This window comes from Pristiophorus japonicus, unplaced genomic scaffold, assembly GCF_044704955.1.
Source record: "Pristiophorus japonicus isolate sPriJap1 unplaced genomic scaffold, sPriJap1.hap1 HAP1_SCAFFOLD_280, whole genome shotgun sequence".
Taxonomy (NCBI): domain Eukaryota; kingdom Metazoa; phylum Chordata; class Chondrichthyes; family Pristiophoridae; genus Pristiophorus; species Pristiophorus japonicus.
Window position 1 is genome coordinate 737,663 of NW_027252560.1, and position 22,456 is coordinate 760,118.

The 22,456-nt window shown below is 49.1% G+C and overlaps 1 protein-coding gene across 1 annotated transcript in view; it reads left to right on the forward strand.

Moving 5' to 3' along the window:
• Positions 1 to 22,456, forward strand: part of LOC139247673 (sperm flagellar protein 2-like) — a gene marked incomplete at its 3' end in the record, with an annotated part of 216,366 nt that overhangs the window by 71,742 nt on the left and 122,168 nt on the right. The window contains 1 exon segment of the mRNA XM_070871758.1: positions 16,639 to 16,772. Within this exon segment, the coding sequence (XP_070727859.1) occupies positions 16,639 to 16,772 (134 nt within the window).

The window sequence follows — 22,456 nt, forward strand, 5'->3', positions numbered from 1 at the left end:
CCTTGCCCGTAGACTTTCTACCGTGGCAAAGGATGTGCTAGAATTTAAAATGGCACACTCAATCCATTTGGAGTAGGCATCTACTACAACCAAAAACATTTTTCCCATGAAAGGACCTGCGTAGTCCACATGGATGCGTGACCAAGGCTTGGCGGGCCATGGCCAGGGTCTAAGGGGGGCTTCCCTGGGCGTATTGCCCAGCTGGGCACACGTGTTGCACCTGCGAACACAAAGTTCCAGATCTGCGTCTATCCCTGGCCACTAAATGTGTGACCTGGCAATTGCCTTCATCATGACAATGCCCGGGTGCTCATTGTGAAGTTCTCTGATAAACACCTCTCTGCCCATCTGGGGCATGACTACGCGGTTTCCCCACAGTAGGCAATCGGCCTGAATCGAGAGTTCATCCTTGCACTTGTGAAATGGTTTGAATTCCTCAGGGCATGCCCCGTACGTGGCTGCCCAGTCCCCATTTCTTGACTAGAGACAATAGCGGGTCTCTATTTGTCCAGACTTTAATCTGACGGGCTGTTATGGGTGAGCCTTCGCTTTTGAAAGCTTCAACAGCCATGACCATCTCAGCAGCATGTTCGGTAGGCCCCTCAGTGGTGGCTAGTGGGAGCCTGCTGAGTGCATCGGCGCAGTTTTCAGTGCCCGGTCTGTGCCGAATTGTATAGTCATAGGCGGCTAACGTGAGTGCCCACCTCTGTATGCGGGCCGATGCATTTGCATTTATAGCCTTGTTGTCGGCCAAAAGGGACGTTAGGGGTTTGTGATCTGTCTCCAGCTCAAATTTCCTGCCAAACAGGTACTGGTGCATTTTTTTTTACTGCATATACACATGCGAGCGCTTCCTTTTCTACCATCCCATAGCCTTGTTCTGCCTGGGACAGACTTCTGGAGGCATAAGCTACCGGCTGTAACTGACCCTTGGCATTAACATGCTGCAACACACACCCGACACCATAGGACGACGCATCGTACGTTAACACAAGTTTCTTACATGGGTCATATAGCGTTAACAGATTGTTGGAGCAGAACAAATTTCGTGCTCTATCAAAAGCCTTTCCTGGCTGACCCCCCAGATCCTTTCGCGACCTTTGCGTAGGAGCACGTGTAGTGGCTCTAACAGCGTGCTCAATTTGGGAAGAAAGTTACTGTAAAGTCTTTTCTCTACAGTATGAAACCACACGAGGCACATTCTGGGGACAAGGTTACTCTGTGACCTTAACTCTTTATTCACAGGATTCCAAAGATGATGACCCTGTGTGGGACCTCCCTTTTTATACCTGTGTGATCAGGTAAGGAGTTTCTCCCACAAGTTCACCCCTTGTGGTCAAGGTGTGCATCTAGGTTGAGTGTATACAGTAATACAGTGGTGTTACATTCTGGTTACATACATGACAGTTAATAAAATAGTTCAGGAGCCCCAGGAACGAACGCAGCTCCGTCGTGTTACGGGGTCTGGGTGCTCTCTGGATCGCTTTTGTTTTGGACGCGGTAGGTTTGATCCCGTCTGCTGCTACCCTCATCCCCAGGAATTCTACCTCTCGAGCTTGAAAGACGCACTTCGTCTTTTTCAGTCGCAGACCTACCCGGTCCAGTCTGCGTAGCACCTCCTCCAGGTTGTGGAGGTGTTCTTCAGTATCGTAACCCATGATGAGGATGTCGTCTTGAAAAACCACTGTCCTTGGAATCGACTTGAGGAGGCTTTCCATATTGCGTTGAAAGATCGTGGCGGCCGAGCGAATCCCGAACGGACATCTGTTGTACTCCAACAACTCCTTGTGTGTCGTGATGGTGGTCAGCTTCTTCGACTCACTCGCCAGCTCCTGGGTCATGTAAGCTGAGGTCAGGTCCAATTTTGAAAAAAGTTTTGCCACCGGATAGTGTCGCAAAGAGGTCCTCCACTCTCGGTAGCGGGTACTGGTCTTGGAGTGACACCCGATTGATGGTGGCCTTGTAATCACTACATATCCTGACAGACCCATCCGCCTTGAGCACCGGCACAATCGGGCTCGCCCAGTCACTGAATTCGACTGGCGAGATGATGCCTTCCCTCAACAGGCGGTCCAATTCGCCTTCTATCTTTTCCCGCATCACATACGGCACCGCTCTGGCCTTGTGGTGTACTGGTCTGGCGTCTGGCGATGTGAATCACTACCTTGGTCCCCATGAAAGTGCCAATGCTGGGCTGAAATAATGAGTCAAATTTGTCCAGGACCTGTGAGCATGATATTCGCTCCACAGAAGAAATTGCATTGACATTGCCCCATTTCCAGTTCATGACAGCAAGCCAACTCCTCCCCAGTAGTGCGGGACCATCCCCCGGGACAATCCAGAGTGGCAACCTGTTCTCTGAATCTTTGTGGGTCACGACTACCGTGGCGCTGCCTAGCACCGGAATGATCTCCTCTGTATATGTCCGTAGCTGTGTGTCAATTGGCAATAATTTTGACCTCCTGGCCTTGGACACCCAGAACCTTTCGAACTGTTTGATACTCATCAGGGACTGGCTGGCCCCCGTGCCTAGCTCCGTTGATACTGGGATGCCATTGAGGAGCACTTTCATCATTATCGGTGGCGTCCTGGTGTATGAACTGTATACATGCTCCATATGAACTCGCTGAACTTCAGCTTCCAGCGAGTTCCCCCAGTGTCCGTTTGGCCTCGTAGGGCTCACATCGGGCCCGTCCTCCTCGTACATCAACCTGGCTGCAGGCTTCCTGCACATACGCGCCAAGTGACCGCTGACGTTGCAGTTTCTGCAGGTATATTGCTGATACCTGCAAGCTCTGGCTGGGTGTTTCCCTCCACACCTCCAACATGAGCCGTTGTTGGAAACAAGATCCATTACCAGTCGAGCGTCTCTGACTGTCTCTGTAACTGTCCTTAAACGCACCATTAACAGGTGTTGATGGCCCCATTACTGGCCGCATTGTCCATTGCAATGGCATGAATCGCCGTTCAGCTAGCCATTGTCTCTGTTGAATTCCCCCTTTGGGTTCGACTACTTTGGGTTCGACCCTTTGGGGCATGTCCTATTGTATTGCCACTGTCTGCCTGGAGAACTGTGTGCTGCGTTAACAATGATGACTCTCTGTCCATTTGCTGCATTTAACCCAAGATTTTTTGTCAAACATCATTCTGGTCTCTTCCTCCCCTGAGATAATTATCTGGGCTATCAGAGCCGCCGTTTCCAGGGTCAAGTCTTTGGTCTCAATCAGTTTCCTGAAAACCCCAGCGTGCCCGATGCCCTCAATTTAAAAAATAGTCTCTCAGCATCTCCGCTCTGCATGTATCTGGGAACTTACATCGGCTCGCCAGTCGCCGGAGGTCTGCCACGAAGTCTGGAACGCTTTGCCCTTCTCACCGCCGGTGTGTGTAAAACCGGTGTCTCGCCATGTGCATGCTGCTCGCCGGTTTAAGGTGTTCCCCGGTCAACTTACTGAGCTCTTCGAACGTCTTGTCCGCCGGCTTCTCTGGCGCTAGAAGGTCCTTCATCAGGGAGTACGTTCTGGATCCACAAACCATCAGGAGATGAGCCCTGTGTTTGTCGGCCGAACCCTGTCCCAGCCATTCCGTAGTGACAAAACTTTGCTGTAGTCTCTCAATAAAGTCGTCCCAATCATCACCAACACAGTACCTCTCGTCTGTGCTGCTAATGGCCATGCTCGCGTGGTTTAAATCCCAGTTTCTCGTCGCCAATAATATGTCCTCACTATACAGTACAAATGCACACGAGGCCCATACTTGAGAGAGGGTCACTCTGTGACCAGTTACCTTTATTAGCCAGCACTGAAATGATGAAGGTGGGTGGAGCTTCCCCTTTTATACCGGAAAGTCCAGGTTAGGAGTGTCTCCCACAAGTTCACCACCTAGTGGTCAATGTTCTCAGTGTACAACTTAGGTCAGTTTAAACATGGGTTACAATGACAGTTAAATACATGACAGTTTCCATATTTACGAAAGGATATACTTGCTTTGGAGGCAGTTCAGAGAAGGTTCACTCGGTTGATTCCAGAGATGAGGGGGTTTGACTTATGAGGAAAGGTTGAGGAGGTTGGGCCTCTACTCATTGGAATTCAGAAGAATGAGAGGTGATCTTATCGAAACGTATAAGATTATGAGGGGGCTTGACAAGGTGGATGCAGAGAGGATGTTTCCACTGATGGGGGAGACTAGAACTAGGGAGCATGGTCTTAGAATAAGGGGCCGTCCATTTAAAACTGAGATGAGGAGGAATTTCTTCTCTGAGGGTTGTAAATCTGTGGAATTCACTGCCTCAGAGAGCTGTGGAAGCCAGGACATTGAATAAATTTAAGGTGGAGATAGACAGATTCTTAACCGATAAGGGGTTTTGGGGAACAGGCAGGGAAGTGGAGCTGAGTCCATGATCGGATCAACCATGATGGTATTAAATAGCGGAGCAGGCTCGAGGGGCCGTATGGCCCACTCCTCCTATTTCTGATGTTCTCACCCCACACTGTGTGCTCGGCGTTTGTTGACGGTGCCTCAAATTGAATCCCGTTTCCTTCCCTCGTCTGCTGAAGGCAAGGGCCAAAACTATTATTTAAGACGATGAACGGATTTTATGGGACAAATAGAGAGAAGCTACCTCTTGTGATGTAGCCCTGAACTAGGGGGCGTGGCCTTACAATCAGAGCGAGGCTGTTCAGGGGTGATGTCAGGAAGCACAGCTTCACACAAAGGGTCGTGGAAATCGAGAACTCTGCTCGAAAAATATCAAAACTGAGATTAATAGATTTTTGTTAGGTATCATCATCATAGACAGTCCCTCGAAGTGAGGATGACTTGCTTCCATACCGAAAAAGGATGAGTTCACAGGTGTTTCAATGAAGGACCTGATATTCCAGATCCCGAACTACATCCTGAAGGGTGGAAGATGCCTGTGTGTGGATTGTTTAACGTGGGGTGACCGTTACACACCAGCCACCACACGGGCTTGACAGAGCGAGGTCTTGGTCCAGGGGCAAGGGTTAACCAGGACCACTGGAGACCTGCTCTGCTGCACGGACCCAGTGTGCTCACATATCGCAGTGTGGGCTGGGTCCGTGCTGCCCCCGGGCCCTCGCCTCTCCTGGGCCCCGATCACGTCCCTGTACAGTCTCTCGCCGCTCCCTCGCCCCGACCTCGCCCCGACCTCGCCCTGACCTCCCCGCTCCCTCGCCCCGACCTCGCCGCTCCTGCTGTACCTGCCCACGCTCTAATCACCGACCTGGACCTTGCTGATGTCCCTGTTCACTGCCGTCGCCCTCCTGTACCAGCTCGCACTGCACCTTGCCGTGGTACACCGCCACGCTGTCCATGGTCACCGCTCGCCACTCCTTTTATGGCCCCGACCTGCTGCCGATGGTCTCTCGTGTGTCGGGGCCTGCACGCTTGTGACTAAGGTTTATGGAACCAAGGCAGGAAGATGGAGTAAAGATACAGACATGATGGCCCAGAAATCCCTGTTTCCTCTTCCCGCGGGCGTTCGACTAAAAACAAGAGAAAAGATGCGCGCTTATCATTTGGTCGAACGCCTGTCAGAGATCCCGGACTCGAGGCCTCCTCTTACGCAACGGAGCGCGTTCACGTTGGGACATCCACAGGAGTCACGTGGGCCTGGACACCCAATCACGGGTAAGTATTTTCTCATAGTAACAGGAGTTTCATAAATGTGAAACTGCTATTGCTATGAATGAGAAACGCACACAAACACTACATAAATCAATAAAAAAACACCTCACATACAGACACTGCTAGAAATTAAAGTTATTAGAAATTTTTTTAAAGAAAAAAAAATTGGCGATTTAAAAGAAATGTTTTAATTATGGTGAAAAATAAATGTAACTTATTGGGCAGGGTTTTTAAAAATAATGTGTGTTTTTAACTTGAATTTATTTATATTTGTGTATGTTTTTAAACACTTATGCCTGCAACAGTGGGCTACGTGCCGGCTTTTATCAGGCGCGAGAGTTTTGAGAACATTTGCCGGGCAAGATATGAGTAAATCCCGCAATCTCGCCCATGCAAGTGTCCTCGCTCCCGAGATACGGAGATCTGTCAAGGCAGAAACTTGACAGATCGGAAAAGCCTGTTTTCAGCGCATGCGCATTGTGCGGTGAAAAGCGGCATTTCCGATGCCTTCCCGGGAACGTAGAAACTCCGTACTGACCCGGGAGGCTGGAATTTCTGCCCCGATCTGAATTAATGGTGGAACAGGCTTGAGGGTAATGCCCCCCAGTGGTCAATCTGTGGAACAGGCTTGAGGGTAATGCCCCCCAGTGGTCAATCTGTGGAACAGGCTTGAGGGTAATGCCCCCCAGTGGTCAATCTATGGAACAGGCTTGAGGGTAATGCCCCCCAGTGGTCAATCTATGGAACAGGCTTGAGGGTAATGCCCTCCAGTGGTCAATCTGTGGAACAGGCTTGAGGGTAATGCCCCCCAGTGGTCAATCTGTGGAACAGGCTTGAGGGTAATGCCCCCCAGTGGTCAATCTATGGAACAGGCTTGAGGGTAATGCCCCCCAGTGGTCAATCTGTGGAACAGGCTTGAGGGTAATGCCCCCAGTGGTCAATCTATGGAACAGGCTGTGTGTGGATCATGGGAAGAGGAGGAGCTCATTCAGCCCCTCAAGCAATGTTCCCTTTAAGCTGTGCGGCCATGCAGCCGGCTCACTGGCTTTTAAATTGGAAAAACAGTACAAGTGCGGTATTCTGAAGGGGCCGCCCCTTAGGCGGCTCACCAGGATGGGCAATAAATGCTGGTCTTTTTTTTTAAAAAAAAAAGAGAAACTTAACTCAGTTACCAAGATTCTAGACTTTGGTACGGCTAACCAGGTGAGAGAGACTGACGACAGCAAACTGATCAAAACATGCCGGTGCAGCAAGCAGTTAGGAAGGCAAATGGTATGTCGGCCTTCATTGCAAGAGGATTTGAGTACAGGAGCAAGGATGTCTTACTCCAGTTATACAGGGCCTTGGTGAGACCACACCTGGAGTATTGTGAGCAGTTTTGGTCTCCTTACCTAAGAAAGGATATACTTGCTATTGAGGGAGTGCAGCGAAGGTTCACCAGACTGATTCCTGGGATGGCAGGACTGTCGTATGAGGAGAAACTGGGTCGACTGGGCCTGTATTCACTAGAGTTTAGAAGAATGAGAGGGGATCCCATTGAAAGGTATAAAATTCTGACGGGGTTGGACAGACTGGATGCGGGGAGGATGTTTCCCCGGGGCTGGGAAGTCTAGAACAAGGGGTCTCAGTCTCAGGATACAGGGCAGGAAATTTAGGAGCGAGATGAGGAGAAATGTTTTCACTCAGAGGGTGGTGAACCTGTGGAATTCTCTACCACAGAATGCTGTGGAGGCCAGGTCACTGAATATATTTAAGTGGGAGATAGATAGATTTCTAGACACAAAAGGCATCAAGGGGTCTGGGGAAAAAGCAGGAATATGGTGTTGAGATAGAGGATCAGCCTATGATCATATTGAATGGTGGTGCAGGCTCGAAGGGCCGAATGGCCTATTCCTGCTCCTATTTTCTATGTTTTTATATTAGTGGATAAAACTATAGATGAACAATGGGAGGTGTTCAGAAAAACATTCAGCTTAATACAGGACCAGTGTATACCTCGAAGGGGAAAGAGCTCTACTGACTAATAAAACAGCCATGGCTGACAAAAGAGGTGAGAGATAACATAAACGAAAGGGCAAGGGCATCTGGAAGTTGATCCAGGGGACTGGGAGCGATGTAAAGAACAGCATAAAAAAGATAGTAAGAGCTGCAAAAAGGTACTAGGGATGAAACTTGTGCGGGATATCACGATGAACACAAAGGGGAGAAATCCGTGTGGTTTGCAACACTCGTTACCTAAAACGCTATTGGCAGCTGTAACGACAGCTGGTGCCGGTTCCTACGCCGCACGCCATATTGGCATTGCCGGCAGCGCTGCCGCTGAAGTGGATCAGCAGGAACTTCACCGTCACGGAGATTGTAACATCGCTCACTGGACGTCCAATCTCCCAACTTACCTTAATGGCAGTCTGAACAATGACAGACAGAGCTAGCATCTACCAGCAGGAAGCAGGCTGCAGCAACGATATTTAAAGTTACCATTCCCCAGTCAGTTCCAACTAACAGGGTTCTGCAGTTTCAGGACCTGTTTGCTACTTCCTGAAACTGAAACAGTTTTCTTTTAGTTATTTCACGATGTTTTGTGACCGGTAGTGTTGATTGAAGCGCAGAAATCACTCATTATTTGTTAATGGCTTCTGCTCACAACACCCTCAGTCATGGGGGCTGTGGGATTGCCTCGAGGACGAGGAGGAGGAACAGGAGGGAGCAGCATCATAAACCTCCCCTTTAAATAGTGAAAGAAGCTTGTGGCAATCATCAGTTGCATTTAGACTACATCCGATATTGGTCCATCTTTTCAGTGTAACGCTTAATGAGCCTGTGTATATCCCTTTGCAGATTTTTTGTGTCCTCCCACCCATCTTTATCATCAGCAAACTTGGCCACATTACACTCGATCCCTTTAATCAAGTCATTAATATAGATTGTAAATAGTTGAAGCCCCAGCACCCCAATAGTTACTGTTTGCCAACCAGAAAATGACCCATTTATCCCGACTCTCTGTTTTCTGTTAGTTAGCCAATCCCCTGTCCATGCTAATATATTACCCCCAACCCGTGAACTTTTATCTTGTGCAGTCACCTTTTATGTGACACTTTGTCAAATGCCTTCTGGAAGTCCAAATACACCACATCCACTGGTTCCCCTTTATCCACCCTGTTCGTTACATCCTCAAAGAACTCCAGTAAATTTGTCAAACATGACTTCCCTTCATAAATCCATGTTGACTCTGCCTGACTGAATTTTGCTTTTCCAAATGTCCTGCTACTGCTTCTTCAATAATGGACTCCAACATTTTCCCAACCACAGATATTAGACTAACTGGTCTAGTTTCCTGCTTTCTGTCTGCCTCCTTTTTTAAATAGGGGTGTTACATTTGCAGTTTTCCAATCTGCTGGGACCGCCCCAGAATCCAGGGAATTTTGGTAGATTACATCAATGCATCCACTATCCCTGCTTCAACTATTTACAATCTATATTAATGAACTGTCCGGTGACGTCAGCGGACAGCCGAGTGGTGTCACTGAGCTCCCGCCCGTCGAGCTCTCAGATTCCGGGCGGGAGTCGGCGGGAGAACGGGGGTGGGCCGCTGGCTGGGGGCTGGTCTGTCCCCGACGGTAAGTCTGAAGATCCTGAAAAAAAGGTAAGTGAACATTTAAATACTTTTTTCAACAGCGCCTTACCTGCATGGGGGGGTCTCCTGAAGGTCTTCGGATATTTTATTTTTTGCTGTTATTATTTTCAGGTCTTCGACCCTCCGTGGGCCCGACTCCATCCTCAGCGGCACTTGGGCGGTAAGCGCCTCTGCCCCCGAGAATGAGACCTCCTGCCCGCTAACGCCCTGATTGGCGCCGTACGTTGTCCATTTGCCGGCCTTCGAGGGCGCTTGGCGATGAATATCCCGCCCAAAGTACCGTCCAGTACCTCAGTGGCTATTGCCGGCGCTTGGGCGGGCGGGGGCCTTGCTGAAAATGGGCCGCGTAGAAGGGTTACAGCACAGGAGGAGGCACAAAACTTGGAAGTATAGTGAACAGTGAGGAGGATAGGGATAGACTTCAGGAAGACATAGACAGGCTGGTGGAATGGGCGGACACGGGGCAGATGAAATTTAACGCAGAAAAGTGCGAAGTGATATATTTTGGTCGGAAGAACGAGGAGAGACAATATAAACTGAAGGGTACAATCCTAAAGCGGGTGCAGGAACAGAGAGACCTGGGGGTATATGAAGGTGGCAGGGCAGGTTGAGAAAGTGGTTAAAAAGACTTACGGGATCCTGGGCTTCATAAATAGAGACACAGAGTACAAAAGCAAGGAAGTTATGATGAACCTGTATAAAACACTGGTTTGGCCCGTGCTGCAGTGTTGTGTCCAATTCTGGGCCCCACACTTTAGGAAAGGATGTGAAGGCCTGAGAGAGGGAGCAGGAGAGATTTACGAGAATGGTTCCAAGGATGAGGGACTTCAGTGACGTGGAGAGACTGGAGAAGCTGGGGTGGTTCTCCTTGGAACAGAGAAGGTTGAGAGGAGATTTGATCGAGGTGTTCAAAATCATGAGGGGTCTGGACAGAGTAGGTCGCGAGAAACTGTTCCCATTGGTGGAAGAGTCGAGAATCAGAGGACACAGATTTAAGGCGATTGGCAGAAGAACAAAAGGCGATGTAAGAAAACCTTTTTTCGGCAGCGAGTGTTTAAGATCTGGAATGCACGGCCTGACAGGGTGGTGGAGGCAAACTCAATTTTATCTTTCAACAGGGAGTTGGATAAGTATCTGAAGGAAAATAAATTGCAGGGCTACGAGGAAAGGGCGGGGGAGTGGGACTGGCTGAGAGTCGGCACGGGATCGAACGGCCGCCTTCCATGCTGTAACCGTTCTATGATTCTAGTTTAGCCTTACTCACAGATGTTTGGTGCAGTGTAGACTGAGCTCATGAGATACTTGACATGGGCTGTGGGAGGGGATTAAATGGGTGGGTAGTATTATGCTCATAATAAAGGATGAAACTGAGTACTGTATGCAATGAGCAAGTGTGACCTTAGCTCCTTTAATTAGACTCCAGAGTGCTGGTACAGCATGGGAGGCCTGCTTATATACAGTGCTCCCAAGGGATGCCTGTATCCCTTGGAACTCCAATAGGTAGGCCCTAGGGTGGTGGTGTGATACAGGTTACCAAGGGTTACATACATAACATCACTCCCTCGTAACGTCAATAGTACACTTATTTACAAGGTGAGACAATCTGGGGCTTTTTGCTCCCTTGTCGATCGTCTCGGTACAAATGCAGGTGTGGGTGAGTTGATCAGTTCTTCGCTGGGCTGCTGGGCAGCTGGCCTTGCCGGGCTGCTGGGGATGGTGAGCTCAGCTTCGTGGTCAACTGTGATGTCGGTTGCCACTTGTGTGTGTGTTGGAGGGCCGAAGTTGGTGGTGTCCTCTTTGGGTTGTTCGAAGCTGTTAGTGAACCGCAATTTGGTTTGGTCCAAATGCTTTCTGCACGTTAGTCCATTGGCCAATTTGGCCTGAAATACCCTACTCCCCTCTTTGGCTATGACCGTGCCAGCGAGCCATTTGGGACCATGTCCATAATTGAGTACAAACACAGGATCATTGACCACAATATTGTGAGACAAATTTGCGCGATCATGGTACATGCTTTTTTGCTGCTGCCTGCCCTCCACGTGATCCTGGAGATCAGGGTGGACAAGAGTGAGCCGTGTTTTGAGTGCCCTTTTCATGAGCAGCTCGGCTGGGGGAACCACGGTGAGCGAGTGGGGTCTGGTGCAGTAGCTGAGCAGCACTCGGGACAGCCGGGTCTACACGGAGCCTTCCGACACACGTTTCAAACTTTGCTTGATGGTCTGAACTGCCCGTTCTACCTGGCCATTGGATGCGGGCTTCAACGGGGCAGATGTGACGTGCTTGATCCCGTTGCGGGCCATGAATTCCTTGAATTCAGCACTGGTAAAACACAGCCCATTGTCGCTGACTAGGACATCAGGCAGGCCATGTGTGGCAAACATGGCTCATAGGCTTTCGATGGTGGCAGTGGATGTGCTTACAGACATTATTACACGCTCAATCCATTTTGAAGCATCCACAACAACCAAGAACATTTTGCCTAGAAATGGGCCTGCATAGTCCACGTGGATCCTCGACCACGGTTTGGAAGGCCATGACCACAAACTTAGCGGTGCCTCTCTGGGTGCATTGCTCAGCTGAGAGCAAGTGTTGCACTGGCGCACGTATGTCTCTCAATCTGAATCGATGCCCGGCCACCACACATGGGATCTGGCTATGGCTTTCGTCATTACAATGCCTGGGTGGGTGTTGTGTAGGTCGCGTATGAACGTTTCTCTGCCTTTCTTGGGCAAAACCACGCAATTACCCCACAAAAGACAGTCCGCCTGTAAGGACATTTCGTCTTTGCGCCTGTGGAACGGCTTAATCACTTCCTGCATCTCTGCTGGGACGCTGGACCAGCTCCCATGGAGGACACAGTTTTTTACCAGGGACAGTAAAGGATCCTGGCTGGTCCAGGTCCTGATTTGGCGGGCCGTAACGACTGACTTTTCATTTTCGATTGCATCCATCACTATGAGCAAGTCTGCAGGCTGTGCCATTTCCACCCCGGTGGTGGGCAATGGTAGCCGACTGAGAGCATCAGCGCAGTTCTCTGTGGCGGATTACATAGTTGTATGCCGACAACGTGAACGGCCATCTTTGAATGTGGGCAGAGGCATCGGTATAGCGATATGAGCGGCTTATGGGCAGTTTCTAGCTCAAACTTGAGACCAAACAAATACTGGTGCATTTTTTTCACCCCGTAAACACACGCCAGAGCTGCTTTTTCAATCATGCTGTAGGCCTTTTCGGCCTTGGACAGACTCCTGGACACCTAGGCAACCGGTTGCAAAATCCCCGATTCGTTAGCCTGTTGTAACACACAACCGACACTGTATGACGACGCATTGCAAGCTAGCACTAACCGTTTACATGGGTTATGCAGACCAAGCAATTTGTTTGAACATAACAGATTTCTGGCTTTCTCAAAGGCAGCCTCTTGTGAATTCCCCCATATCCAGTCGTCTCCCTTGCGCAGTAGCACATACAGGGGTTCAAGCAGGGTGCTTAACCTGGGTAGGAAATTACCCAAATAGTTGAGTCCCAGGAACGACCGCAGCTCCGTCACATTCAGTGGTCTCGGCGCATTCTTGATGGCCTCCGTCTTGGTGTCGGTGGGTCTGATGCCGTCTGCCGCGATTCTTCTTCCCAAGAACTCGACCTTTGGTGCGAGGAAAACACACTTTGAGTGTTTCAACCTGAGTCCCACGCGCTCTAGCTGACTTAGGACCTCTTCCAGATTCTTCAAGTGTTCGATGGTGTCCCGACCTGTGACCAGTATGTCGTCCTGGAAAACCACGGTGCGCGGAACCGACTTTCGCAAGTTCTCCATGTTCCTTTGGAAAATTGCCGCAGCCAATCGAATCCCAAACGGGCATCTATTGTAGATGAACAGACCTTTGTGCGTGTTGTTGTAGGTGAGGCCTTTCGAAGATTCCGCCAGCTCCTGCGTCATGTAGGCCGAGGTCAGGTCCAACTTGGTGACCGTCTTCCCTCCAGCCAAGGTCGCAAATTGATCGTTTGCCTTGGGTAGCGGGTATTGGTCCTGCAGTGAAAAATGGTTAATCGTTACTTTATAGTCCCCACAAATTCTGACTGTGCCATCACCTTTGAGTACCGGAACAATCGGACTGGCCCACTGGCGCGATGATGCCTTCTCGCTGCAGCCTGTCCAGCTCAATTTACACTTTCTCTCGCATCATATACGGTACCACCTGGGCCTTGTGGTGGATGGGTCGCGTACCGGGAGCCAAATGGATCTGCACTTGCGAGCCCGAGAATCTTCCAATGCCTGGCTCGAACAACGATGGAAGTCTGCTCAGAATCTGGGCACATGACGGCGACGGATGAAAGCGCTCGGATGTCGTCCCAGTTCCAGCAGATTTTTTACAGCCAGCTTCTGCCGAACAGTGTGGGGCCATCCCCTGGCACGATCCATAGTGGGAGTTCATGCACTGCTCCATCATAGGAGACTTTGACTTCTGAGCTGCCAATTACAGGGATCAGTTCCTTGGTGTAAGTCCCTAGTTTGGTGTGAATGGGGCTGAGCTTGAGCCTGTGTGCCTTGTTGCCCCACAGCCTGTCGAAGGCCTTTTTGCTCATTATGGACTGACTCGCACCCGTGTCCATTTCCATGGATATTGGAATTCCGTTCAGTTCAACTTTTAACATAATTGGTGGACATTTCGTGGTGAAGGTGTGTACCCCGTACACTTCTGCCTCCTCGGGTTCGAGTCTCTAGTTCAGCCTGATCCACCATGGATCGATCTTCCTCTGCAACGTGGTGGTTTGCAGGATTTGCAGCTCGCCTGCACATTCGCTGGAGGTGTCCCATTGTTCTGCAGTCGTTGCATGCATTGTGCTTGAAGCGGCATTGATGGGCCCGATGATCACCTCCACAATGCCAACAGGGTGTTAACTGCCTCGCATTAATGATTGATGGTAGACTCTGGGTCATCTGAGGTTGTGCAGCATTCCTGCTCGAAAACGACGTTACTTTGTGCATAGTACTAGCCGAAACCTCTTTATGCTGCAAAATTTGTTTGGTGTTATCGCTGGTGGACATAAATGCCTAGGCTATCGTTATGGCTTTGCTCAGATTCGGTGTTTCAACAGTCAGTAGTTTGCGAAGGATTACCTCATGGCCAATGCCAAGCACAAAAAAGTCTCTGCGCATTTGTGCAAAGAATCCATCAAATTTGTAATGTCCTGCAAGGTGCCTTAGTTCGGCGATGTAGCTCGCCACTTCCTGGTCCTCCGACCGTTGACGCATGTGGAACCGATATCGTGCCATCAAAATGCTTTCCTTTGGATTTAGGTGCTTCCGGACCAGCGTACACATTTCTTCATAGGATTTGGTTGTTGGTTTTACCGGAGCTAGAAGATTTTTCATGAGGCCATAGGTTGTTGCCCCGCAGATGTTTGGCAGCGTTTTCGGCCCCTTCCAGCTCATAGGCCATGAAGTATTGGTCGAGTTTCTCCACAAAGGCCTCCCAATCGTCCCCTTCTGAGAACTTCTCCAGGATACCAACAGTTCTTTGCATTTTCGCGTGGTTGTTCGTTATCTCGTCGCCAATTGTTACGCTCATAATAAAGGATGAAACTGAATATTGTATGCAATGATTAAGTGTGACTTTAGTTCCTTTAATAAGACTCCAGAATGTTGGTACAGCGTAGGAGTCCTGCTTATATACAGTGCTCCCAAGAGATGCCGGGATCCGTTGGGCCTCCAACAGGTAGGTCCTCTGGTGGTGGTGTGATACAGATTGCCAAGGGTTAAATACATAACCGGTAGGGTCTATGATAGGGGAGAGTGCACATGGGCTGTGGGAGGGGATTGAATGGGTGGGTAGTGTCTGTGATAGGGGAGAGTGTATATTGGCTGTGGGAGGGGGTTAAATGGGTAGGTAGTCTGTGATATGGGAGTGTGTACATGGGCTGTGGGAGGGGATTAAATGGGTGGGTAGGGTCAGTGATAGGGGAGTGTGTACATGGGCTGTGGGAGGGGATTGAATGGGTGGGTAGTCAGTGATAGGGGAGAGTGTACATGGGCTGTGGGAGGGGGTTAAATGGGTAGGTAGTCTGTGATATGGGAGTGTGTACATGGGCTGTGGGAGGGGATTCAATGGGTGGGTAGGTAGTCTATGATAGGGGAGTGTGTACATGGGCTGTGGGAGGGGGTCAAATGGGTGGGTAGTCAGTGATAGGGGAGAGTACATGGGCTGTGGGAGGGGGTTAAATGGGTGGGTAGTCAGTGATAGGGGAGAGTGTACATGGGCTGTGGGAGGGGGTTGAATGGGTGGGTAGGGTCAGTGATAGGCGAGAGTGTACATGGGCTGTGGGAGGGGGTTAAATGGGTGGGTAGGGTCAGTGATAGGGGAGAGTGTACATGGGCTGTGGGAGGGGATTAAATGGGTGGGTAGGGTCAGTGATAGGGGTGAGTGTACATGGGCTGTGGGAGGGGATTAAATGGGTAGGTAGTCTGTGATATGGGACTGTGTACATGGGCTGTGGGAGGGGATTCAATGGGTGGGTAGGTAGTCTATGATAGGGGAGAGTACATGGGATGTGGGAGGGGGTTAAATGAGTGAGTAGTCAGTGATGGGGGAGAGTGTACATGGGCTGCGGGAGGGGGTTAATTGGTGGGTAGTTAGTCTATGATAGGGGAGAGTGTACATGGGCTGTGGGAGGGGGTTAAATGTGTGGGTAGTCTATGATAGGGGAGAGTGTACATGGGCTGTGGGAGGGGATTAAATGGGTGGGTAGTGCCTGTAATAGGGGAGTGTATACATGGGCTGTGGGAGGGGATTAAATGGGTGGGTAGTGCCTGTGATATGGGAGTGTGTACATGGGCTGTGGGAGGGGATTCAATGGGTGGGTACAGTCAGTGATCGGGGAGAGTGTACATGGGCTGCGGGAGGGGGTTAAATGGGTGGGTCGGGTCAGTGATAGAGGAGAGTGTACACGGCCAGACAGGCACATTGTACTCCCTGACCACAGCGATATATTGGACCTAGAGGCAGCCCTTGTGCAGAGTGCTGTTTATTGGTTATGTTCACCAGTGGCAGTGTTTGTTCACCGATTAAGATGTTGATTAAGAAGGAAGGGATATTAAATGGAAGGGTTTCGACTGAGCTTGTTTTATGCCTGGGGATCACTGTGGGTCAAGGGCAGGGTGTGTGGCTGGAGATGTGTGTTGCGACAGAGTGCCTGGAGTGAATTGTCGCCCTCCCCTTGGATCGACGGGAGCAGGGGGATCTGGGGCAGAGATATGGGGAGGGTTCTTGACTGAGCTTATGCCCAGCAGCTCGCTCCATTCTTGATCCCTGATTGGTCCCATACATCGGCACTAAGCTAACACCGCCTTCCTTTTGTCCTAGGGTCTACTAAAGGCAAGAAAGGTAAAGTGGACCAACTGTTGCTGGAACCCGTGATAGAACCCGAACCCCCCAAGCCCACAACTCCGAAACCGGGCTCCGACCAATGGGTCTATGTCGACGAGGTGGTTCCTCAGGTAACCATGGCAACAAATACATAGAACATAGAAACATAGAAAATAGGTGCACGAATAGGCCATTCGGTCTTTCGAGCCTGCACCACCATTCAATAAGATCATGGCTGATCATTCCCTCAGTAATCCCCCTCCTGCTTTCTCGTCATACCCCTTGATCCCTTTAGCCGTAAGGGCCATATCTAACTCCCTTTTGAATATATCCAATGAACTGCCCTCAACAACTTTCTGTGGTAGAGAATTCCACAGGTTCACAACTCTGAGTGAAGAAGTTTCTCCTCATCTCAGTCCTAAATGGCTTACCTCTTATCCTTAGACTGTGACCCCTGGTTCTGGACTTCCCCAACATCGGGAGCATTCTTCCTGCATCGAACCTGTCCCATCCCATCAGAATTTTATGTTTCTGTGAGATCCACTTTCATCCTTCTAAACGCCAGTCTTCATATGTCAATCCTGCCATCCCGGGAATCAGTCTGATGAATCTTCGCTGCACTCTCTCAATAGCAAGAATGTTCTTCCTCAGATTAGGAGACCAAAACTGAACACAATATTCCAGGTGAGGCCTCACCAAGGCCTTGTACAACTGCAGTAAGATCTCCCTGCTCCTATACTCAAATCCCCTAGCTATGAAGGCCAACATACCATTTGCCGCCTTCACCGCCTGCTGTACCTGCATGCCAACTTTCCATGACTGATGTACCATGACCCCCAGGTCTCGTTGCACCTTCCCTTTTACTAATCTGTCACCATTCAGATAATAATCTGCCTTCCTGTTTTTACCACCAAAGTGGATAACCTCACATTTATCTACATTATACCGCATCTGCTATGTATTTGCACACACACCTAACCTGTCCAAATCATCCTCACAGCTCAAACCGCCAACCAGCTTAGTGTCATCTGCAAACTTGGAGATATTACATTCAATTCCTTTGTCTCAATCATTAATGTATATTGTAAAGAGCTGGGGTCCCAGCATTGAGCCCTGCAGCACCCCACTAGTCACTGCCTGACATTCTGAAAAGGACCCGTTTATTCCTACTCTCTGCTTCCTGTCTGCCAACCAGTTCTCTATCCATGTCAGTACCTTACCCCCAATACCATGTGCTTTAATTTCGCACACTAATCTCATAAGAACATGAGAAATAGGAGCAGAAGTAGGCCATACAGCCCCTCGCGCCTGTTTCGCCATTTAATACGATCATGGCTGATCTGATCATGGACTCAGATCCACTTCCCTGCCCGCTCCCCATAATGCGAGGAGTATTCGGAATAAGGTGGATGAATTAACTGTGCAGATAGCAGTTAACGGGTATGATGTAGTTGGCATCACAGAGACATGGCTCCAGGGTGACCAAGGCTGGGAACTCAACATCCAGGGGCATTCAACATTTAGGAAGGATAGACAGAAGGAAAAAGGAGGTGGGGTGACGTTACTGGTTAAAGAGCAAATTAATGCAATAGTAAGGAGGGACATTGGTTTGGATGATGTGGAATCAGAATGGGTGGAGCTACAGAATACCAAAGGGCAGAAAACGCTGGTGGGAGTTGTGTACAGACCACCAAACAGTAGTAGTGAGGTTGGGGACAGCATCAAACAAGAAATAAGGAATGTGTGCAATAAAGGTACAGCAGTTATCATGGGCGACTTTAATCTACATATTGATTGGGGTAACCAAACTGGTAGCAATGCGTTGGAGGAGGATTTCCTGGAGTGTATTAGGGATGGTTTTCTTGACCAATATGTCGAGGAACCAACTAGAGAGCTGGCCATCCTAGACTGAGTGATGTGTAATGAGAAGGGACTAATTAGCAATCTTGTTGTGCGAGGCCTCTTGGGGAAGAGTGACCATAATATAGTAGAATTCTTTATTAAGATGGAGAGTGACACAGTTAATTCAGAGACTAGGGTCCTGAACTTAAGGAAAGGTAACTTCGACGGAATGAGGCGTGAATTGGCTAGAATAGACTGGCGAGTGATACTTAAAGGGTTGACAGTGGATAGGCAATGGCAAACATTTATAGATCACATGGATGTACTTCAACAATTGTACATCCCTGTCTGGAGTAAAAATAAAACAGGGAAGGTGGCTCAACCGTGGCTAACAAGGGAAATTAAGGATAGTGTTAAATCCAAGGAAGAGGCATATGAATTGGCCAGAAAAAGCAGCAAACCAGAGGACTGAGAGAAATTTAAAATTCAGCAGAGGAGGACAAAGGGTTTAATTAGGAGGGGGAAAATAGAGTATGAGAGGAAGCTTGCCGGGAACATAAAAACTGACTGCAAAAGCTTCTATCGGTATGTGAAGAGAAAAAGAGTAGTGAAGACAAACGTAGGTCCCTTGCAATCGGACTCGGGTGAATTTATAATGGGGAACAAAGAAATGGCAGACCAATTGAACAAATACTTTGGTTCTGTCTTTACGAAGGAAGACACAAATAACCTTCCGGGTGTTCTAGGGGACCGAGGGTCTAGTGAGAAGGAGGAATTGAAGGATATCCTAATTAGGCTGGAAATTGTGTTAGGGAAATTGATGGGATTGATTCCGATAAATCCCCGGGGCCTGATAGTCTGCATCCCGGAGTACTTAAGGAAGTGGCCCTAGAAATAGTGGATGCATTGGTGATCATTTTCCAACAGTCTATCGACTCTGGATCAGTTCCTATGGAGGGTAGCTAATGTAACACCACTTTTTAAAAAAGGAGGGAGGGAGAAAACAGATAATTATACACCGGTTAGCCTGACATCAGTAGTGGGGAAAATGTTGGAATCAATTATTAAAGATGAAATAGCAGCACATTTGGAAAGCAGTGACAGGATCGGTCCAAGTCAGCATGGATTTATGAAAGGGAAATCATGCTTGACAAACCTTCTGGAATTTTTTGAGGATGTAACGAATAGAGTGGACAAGGGAGAACCAGTGGGTGTATTTGGACTTTCAAAAGGCCTTTGACAAGGTCCCACATAAGAGATTGGTGTGCAAAATCAAAGCACATGGTATTGGGGGTAATGTACTGGCGTGGATAGAGAATTGGTTGGCAGACAGGAAGCAGAGAGTCGGGATAAAGGGTCCTTTTCGGAATGGGAGGCAGTGACTAGTGGGGTGCCGCAGGGCTCAGTGCTGGGACCCCAGCTCTTTACAATATACATCAATGATTTGGATGAAGCAATTGAGTATAATATCTCTCAAGTATGCAGATGACACTAAACTGGGTCGCGGTGTGAGCTGAGAGAGGGATGCTAAGAGGCTGCAGGGTGACTTGGACAGGTTAGGTGAGTGGGCAAATGCATGGCAGATGCAGTATAATGTGGATAAATGTGAGGTTGGTGGCAAAAACACGAAGGCAGAATATTATCTGAATGGCGGCAAATTAGGAAAAGGGGAGGTACAACGAGACCTGGGTGTCATGGTTCATCAGTCATTGAAAGTTGGCATGCAGGTACAGCAGACGGTGAAGAAGGCAAACAGTATGTTGGCCTTCATAGCTAGGGGATTTGAGTATCGGAGCAGGGAGGTCTTACTGCAGTTGTGAGGCCTCACCTGGAATATTGTGTTCAGTTTTGGTCTCCTAATCTGAGGAAGGACGTTCTTGCTATTGAGGGAGTGCAGCGAAAGTTCACCAGACTGATTCCAGGGATGGCTGGACTGACATATGAGGAGAGACTGGATCGACTGGGCCTTTATACACTGGAGTTTGGAAGGATGAGAGAGAGATCTCTTTGAAACGTATAAGATTCTAATGGGACTGGACAGGTTAGCTGCAGGAAGAATGTTCCCGATGTTGGGGAAGTCCAGAACCAGGGACATAGTCTTAAGATAAGGGGTAGGCCATTTAGGACTGAGATAAGGAGAAACTTCTTCACTCAGAGTTGTTAACCTGTGTAATTCCCTGCCGCAGAGAGTTGTTGATGCCAGTTCATTGGATATAGTCAAAAGGGAGTTAGATATGGCCCTTACGGCTAAAGGGATCAAGGGGTATGGAGAGAAAGCAGGAAAGGGGTACTGAGGGAATGATCAGCCATGAACTCATTGAATGGCGGTGCAGGCTCGAAGGGCCGAATGGCCTACTCCTGCACCTATTTTCTATGTTTCTATGTCACCCCTTATTCCCTTATCGGTTAAGAAACTGTCTATCTCTGCCTTAAATTTATTCAGTGTTGTAAGGGGAAAAAAAGTACACTTGAGTTAGAAGGGTAAAGGGAATTCAGAGGTTCTGAGGAATCGGGAGTTCCTCTGCCTTACGGTATGGATTGTAATATTGACTGGTTATGTATAACCCGCCTATATATGTGAAGCACACTTATACACTCGCTTACATTGGGCTAGTAAGAAGGGAATAGTGAAGCGTGATGGGTAATGAGCCATTCGTGGCGTGAACTTTAGTCTAGATTTACATAAGCAAATCCACCAAGGGAACATCGACTGTAAACAATTAGTCCGGGACTCTCGAAGACATAAGGAAGCCAGTTTTTTTGGAACAAGAGTTACTTCACAAGTCATAGGGACTATGGCAAAGTTCACATCACTGAACAACATGATTGACATGTGATGAGAGATGGACAGGTGGGGGGAGCCACTCGGAGCCAGTCTGATGAGAGCCAGCAAATCAATGTCACTTCGCTGATAGCAGAAGACCAATCAATGGTTCTGTAGGAGGGGAGCCTCTCGAAAACCTGTATAACTGTAACTGAAACCTCTTGTACTCTGAAGGTTCCATGTTTGAACTTTCCCTTGCATGCTCGAATAAACTAGTTGTACCGAAGGTTTTGTTTGGTGGATTCCGTGGTTGTTATTCGGGCGGGGGTGTCGCTTTCTTATATCAGGGAGTCCACCTTTCAGGAGAGAAGTCGTCTTCCCATCCCAACAAATGTCCCGTCTTCCACAGCTCTCTGAGGCAGCGAATTCCACAGATGAGGCAGCTGGGGCTGGGTGAGGGTGACGTCTCCCCACCCATGTTCTCCAGACTTGGGTATGGCCCAGCTCCTGAGAACTGGTACAGGGAGTGGACCCATAGAGTGACAGCAGAGTACAGAGACTCCCCGCCCCGCACATTGTAACGACCTCATTCAGCTTCGATTCAGTCCAACTGAAACACAATCATTACAACCAGAAAAGGAACCGCGCTCCCGAGCAGGCTGCAAATCCACTGTACAGGAGCTTCAGTAAATATATGGAGAGGCCCCCTTAATTATACAACAGGCCCCCTCCACACTGTCCCATCAAACACTACCAGGGCAGGTACAGGGGGTTAGATACAGAGTAAAGCTCCCTCTACACTGTCCCATCAAACACTCCCAGGGCAGGTACAGGGGGTTAGATACAGAGTAAAGCTCCCTCTACACTGTCCCATCCCACACTCCCAGGGCAGGTACAGGGGGTTAGATACAGAGTAAAGCTCCCTCTACACTGTCCCATCAAACACTCCCAGGGCAGGTACAGGGGGTTAGATACAGAGTAAAGCTCCCTCTACACTGTCCCATCAAACACTCCCAGGGCAGGTACAGGGGGTTAGATACAGAGTAAAGCTCCCTCTACACTGTCCCATCAAACACTCCCAGGGCAGGTACAGGGGGTTAGATACAGAGTAAAGCTCCCTCTACACTGTCCCATCAAACACTCCCAGGGCAGGTACAGGGGGTTAGATACAGAGTAAAGCTCCCTCTACACTGTCCCATCAAACACTCC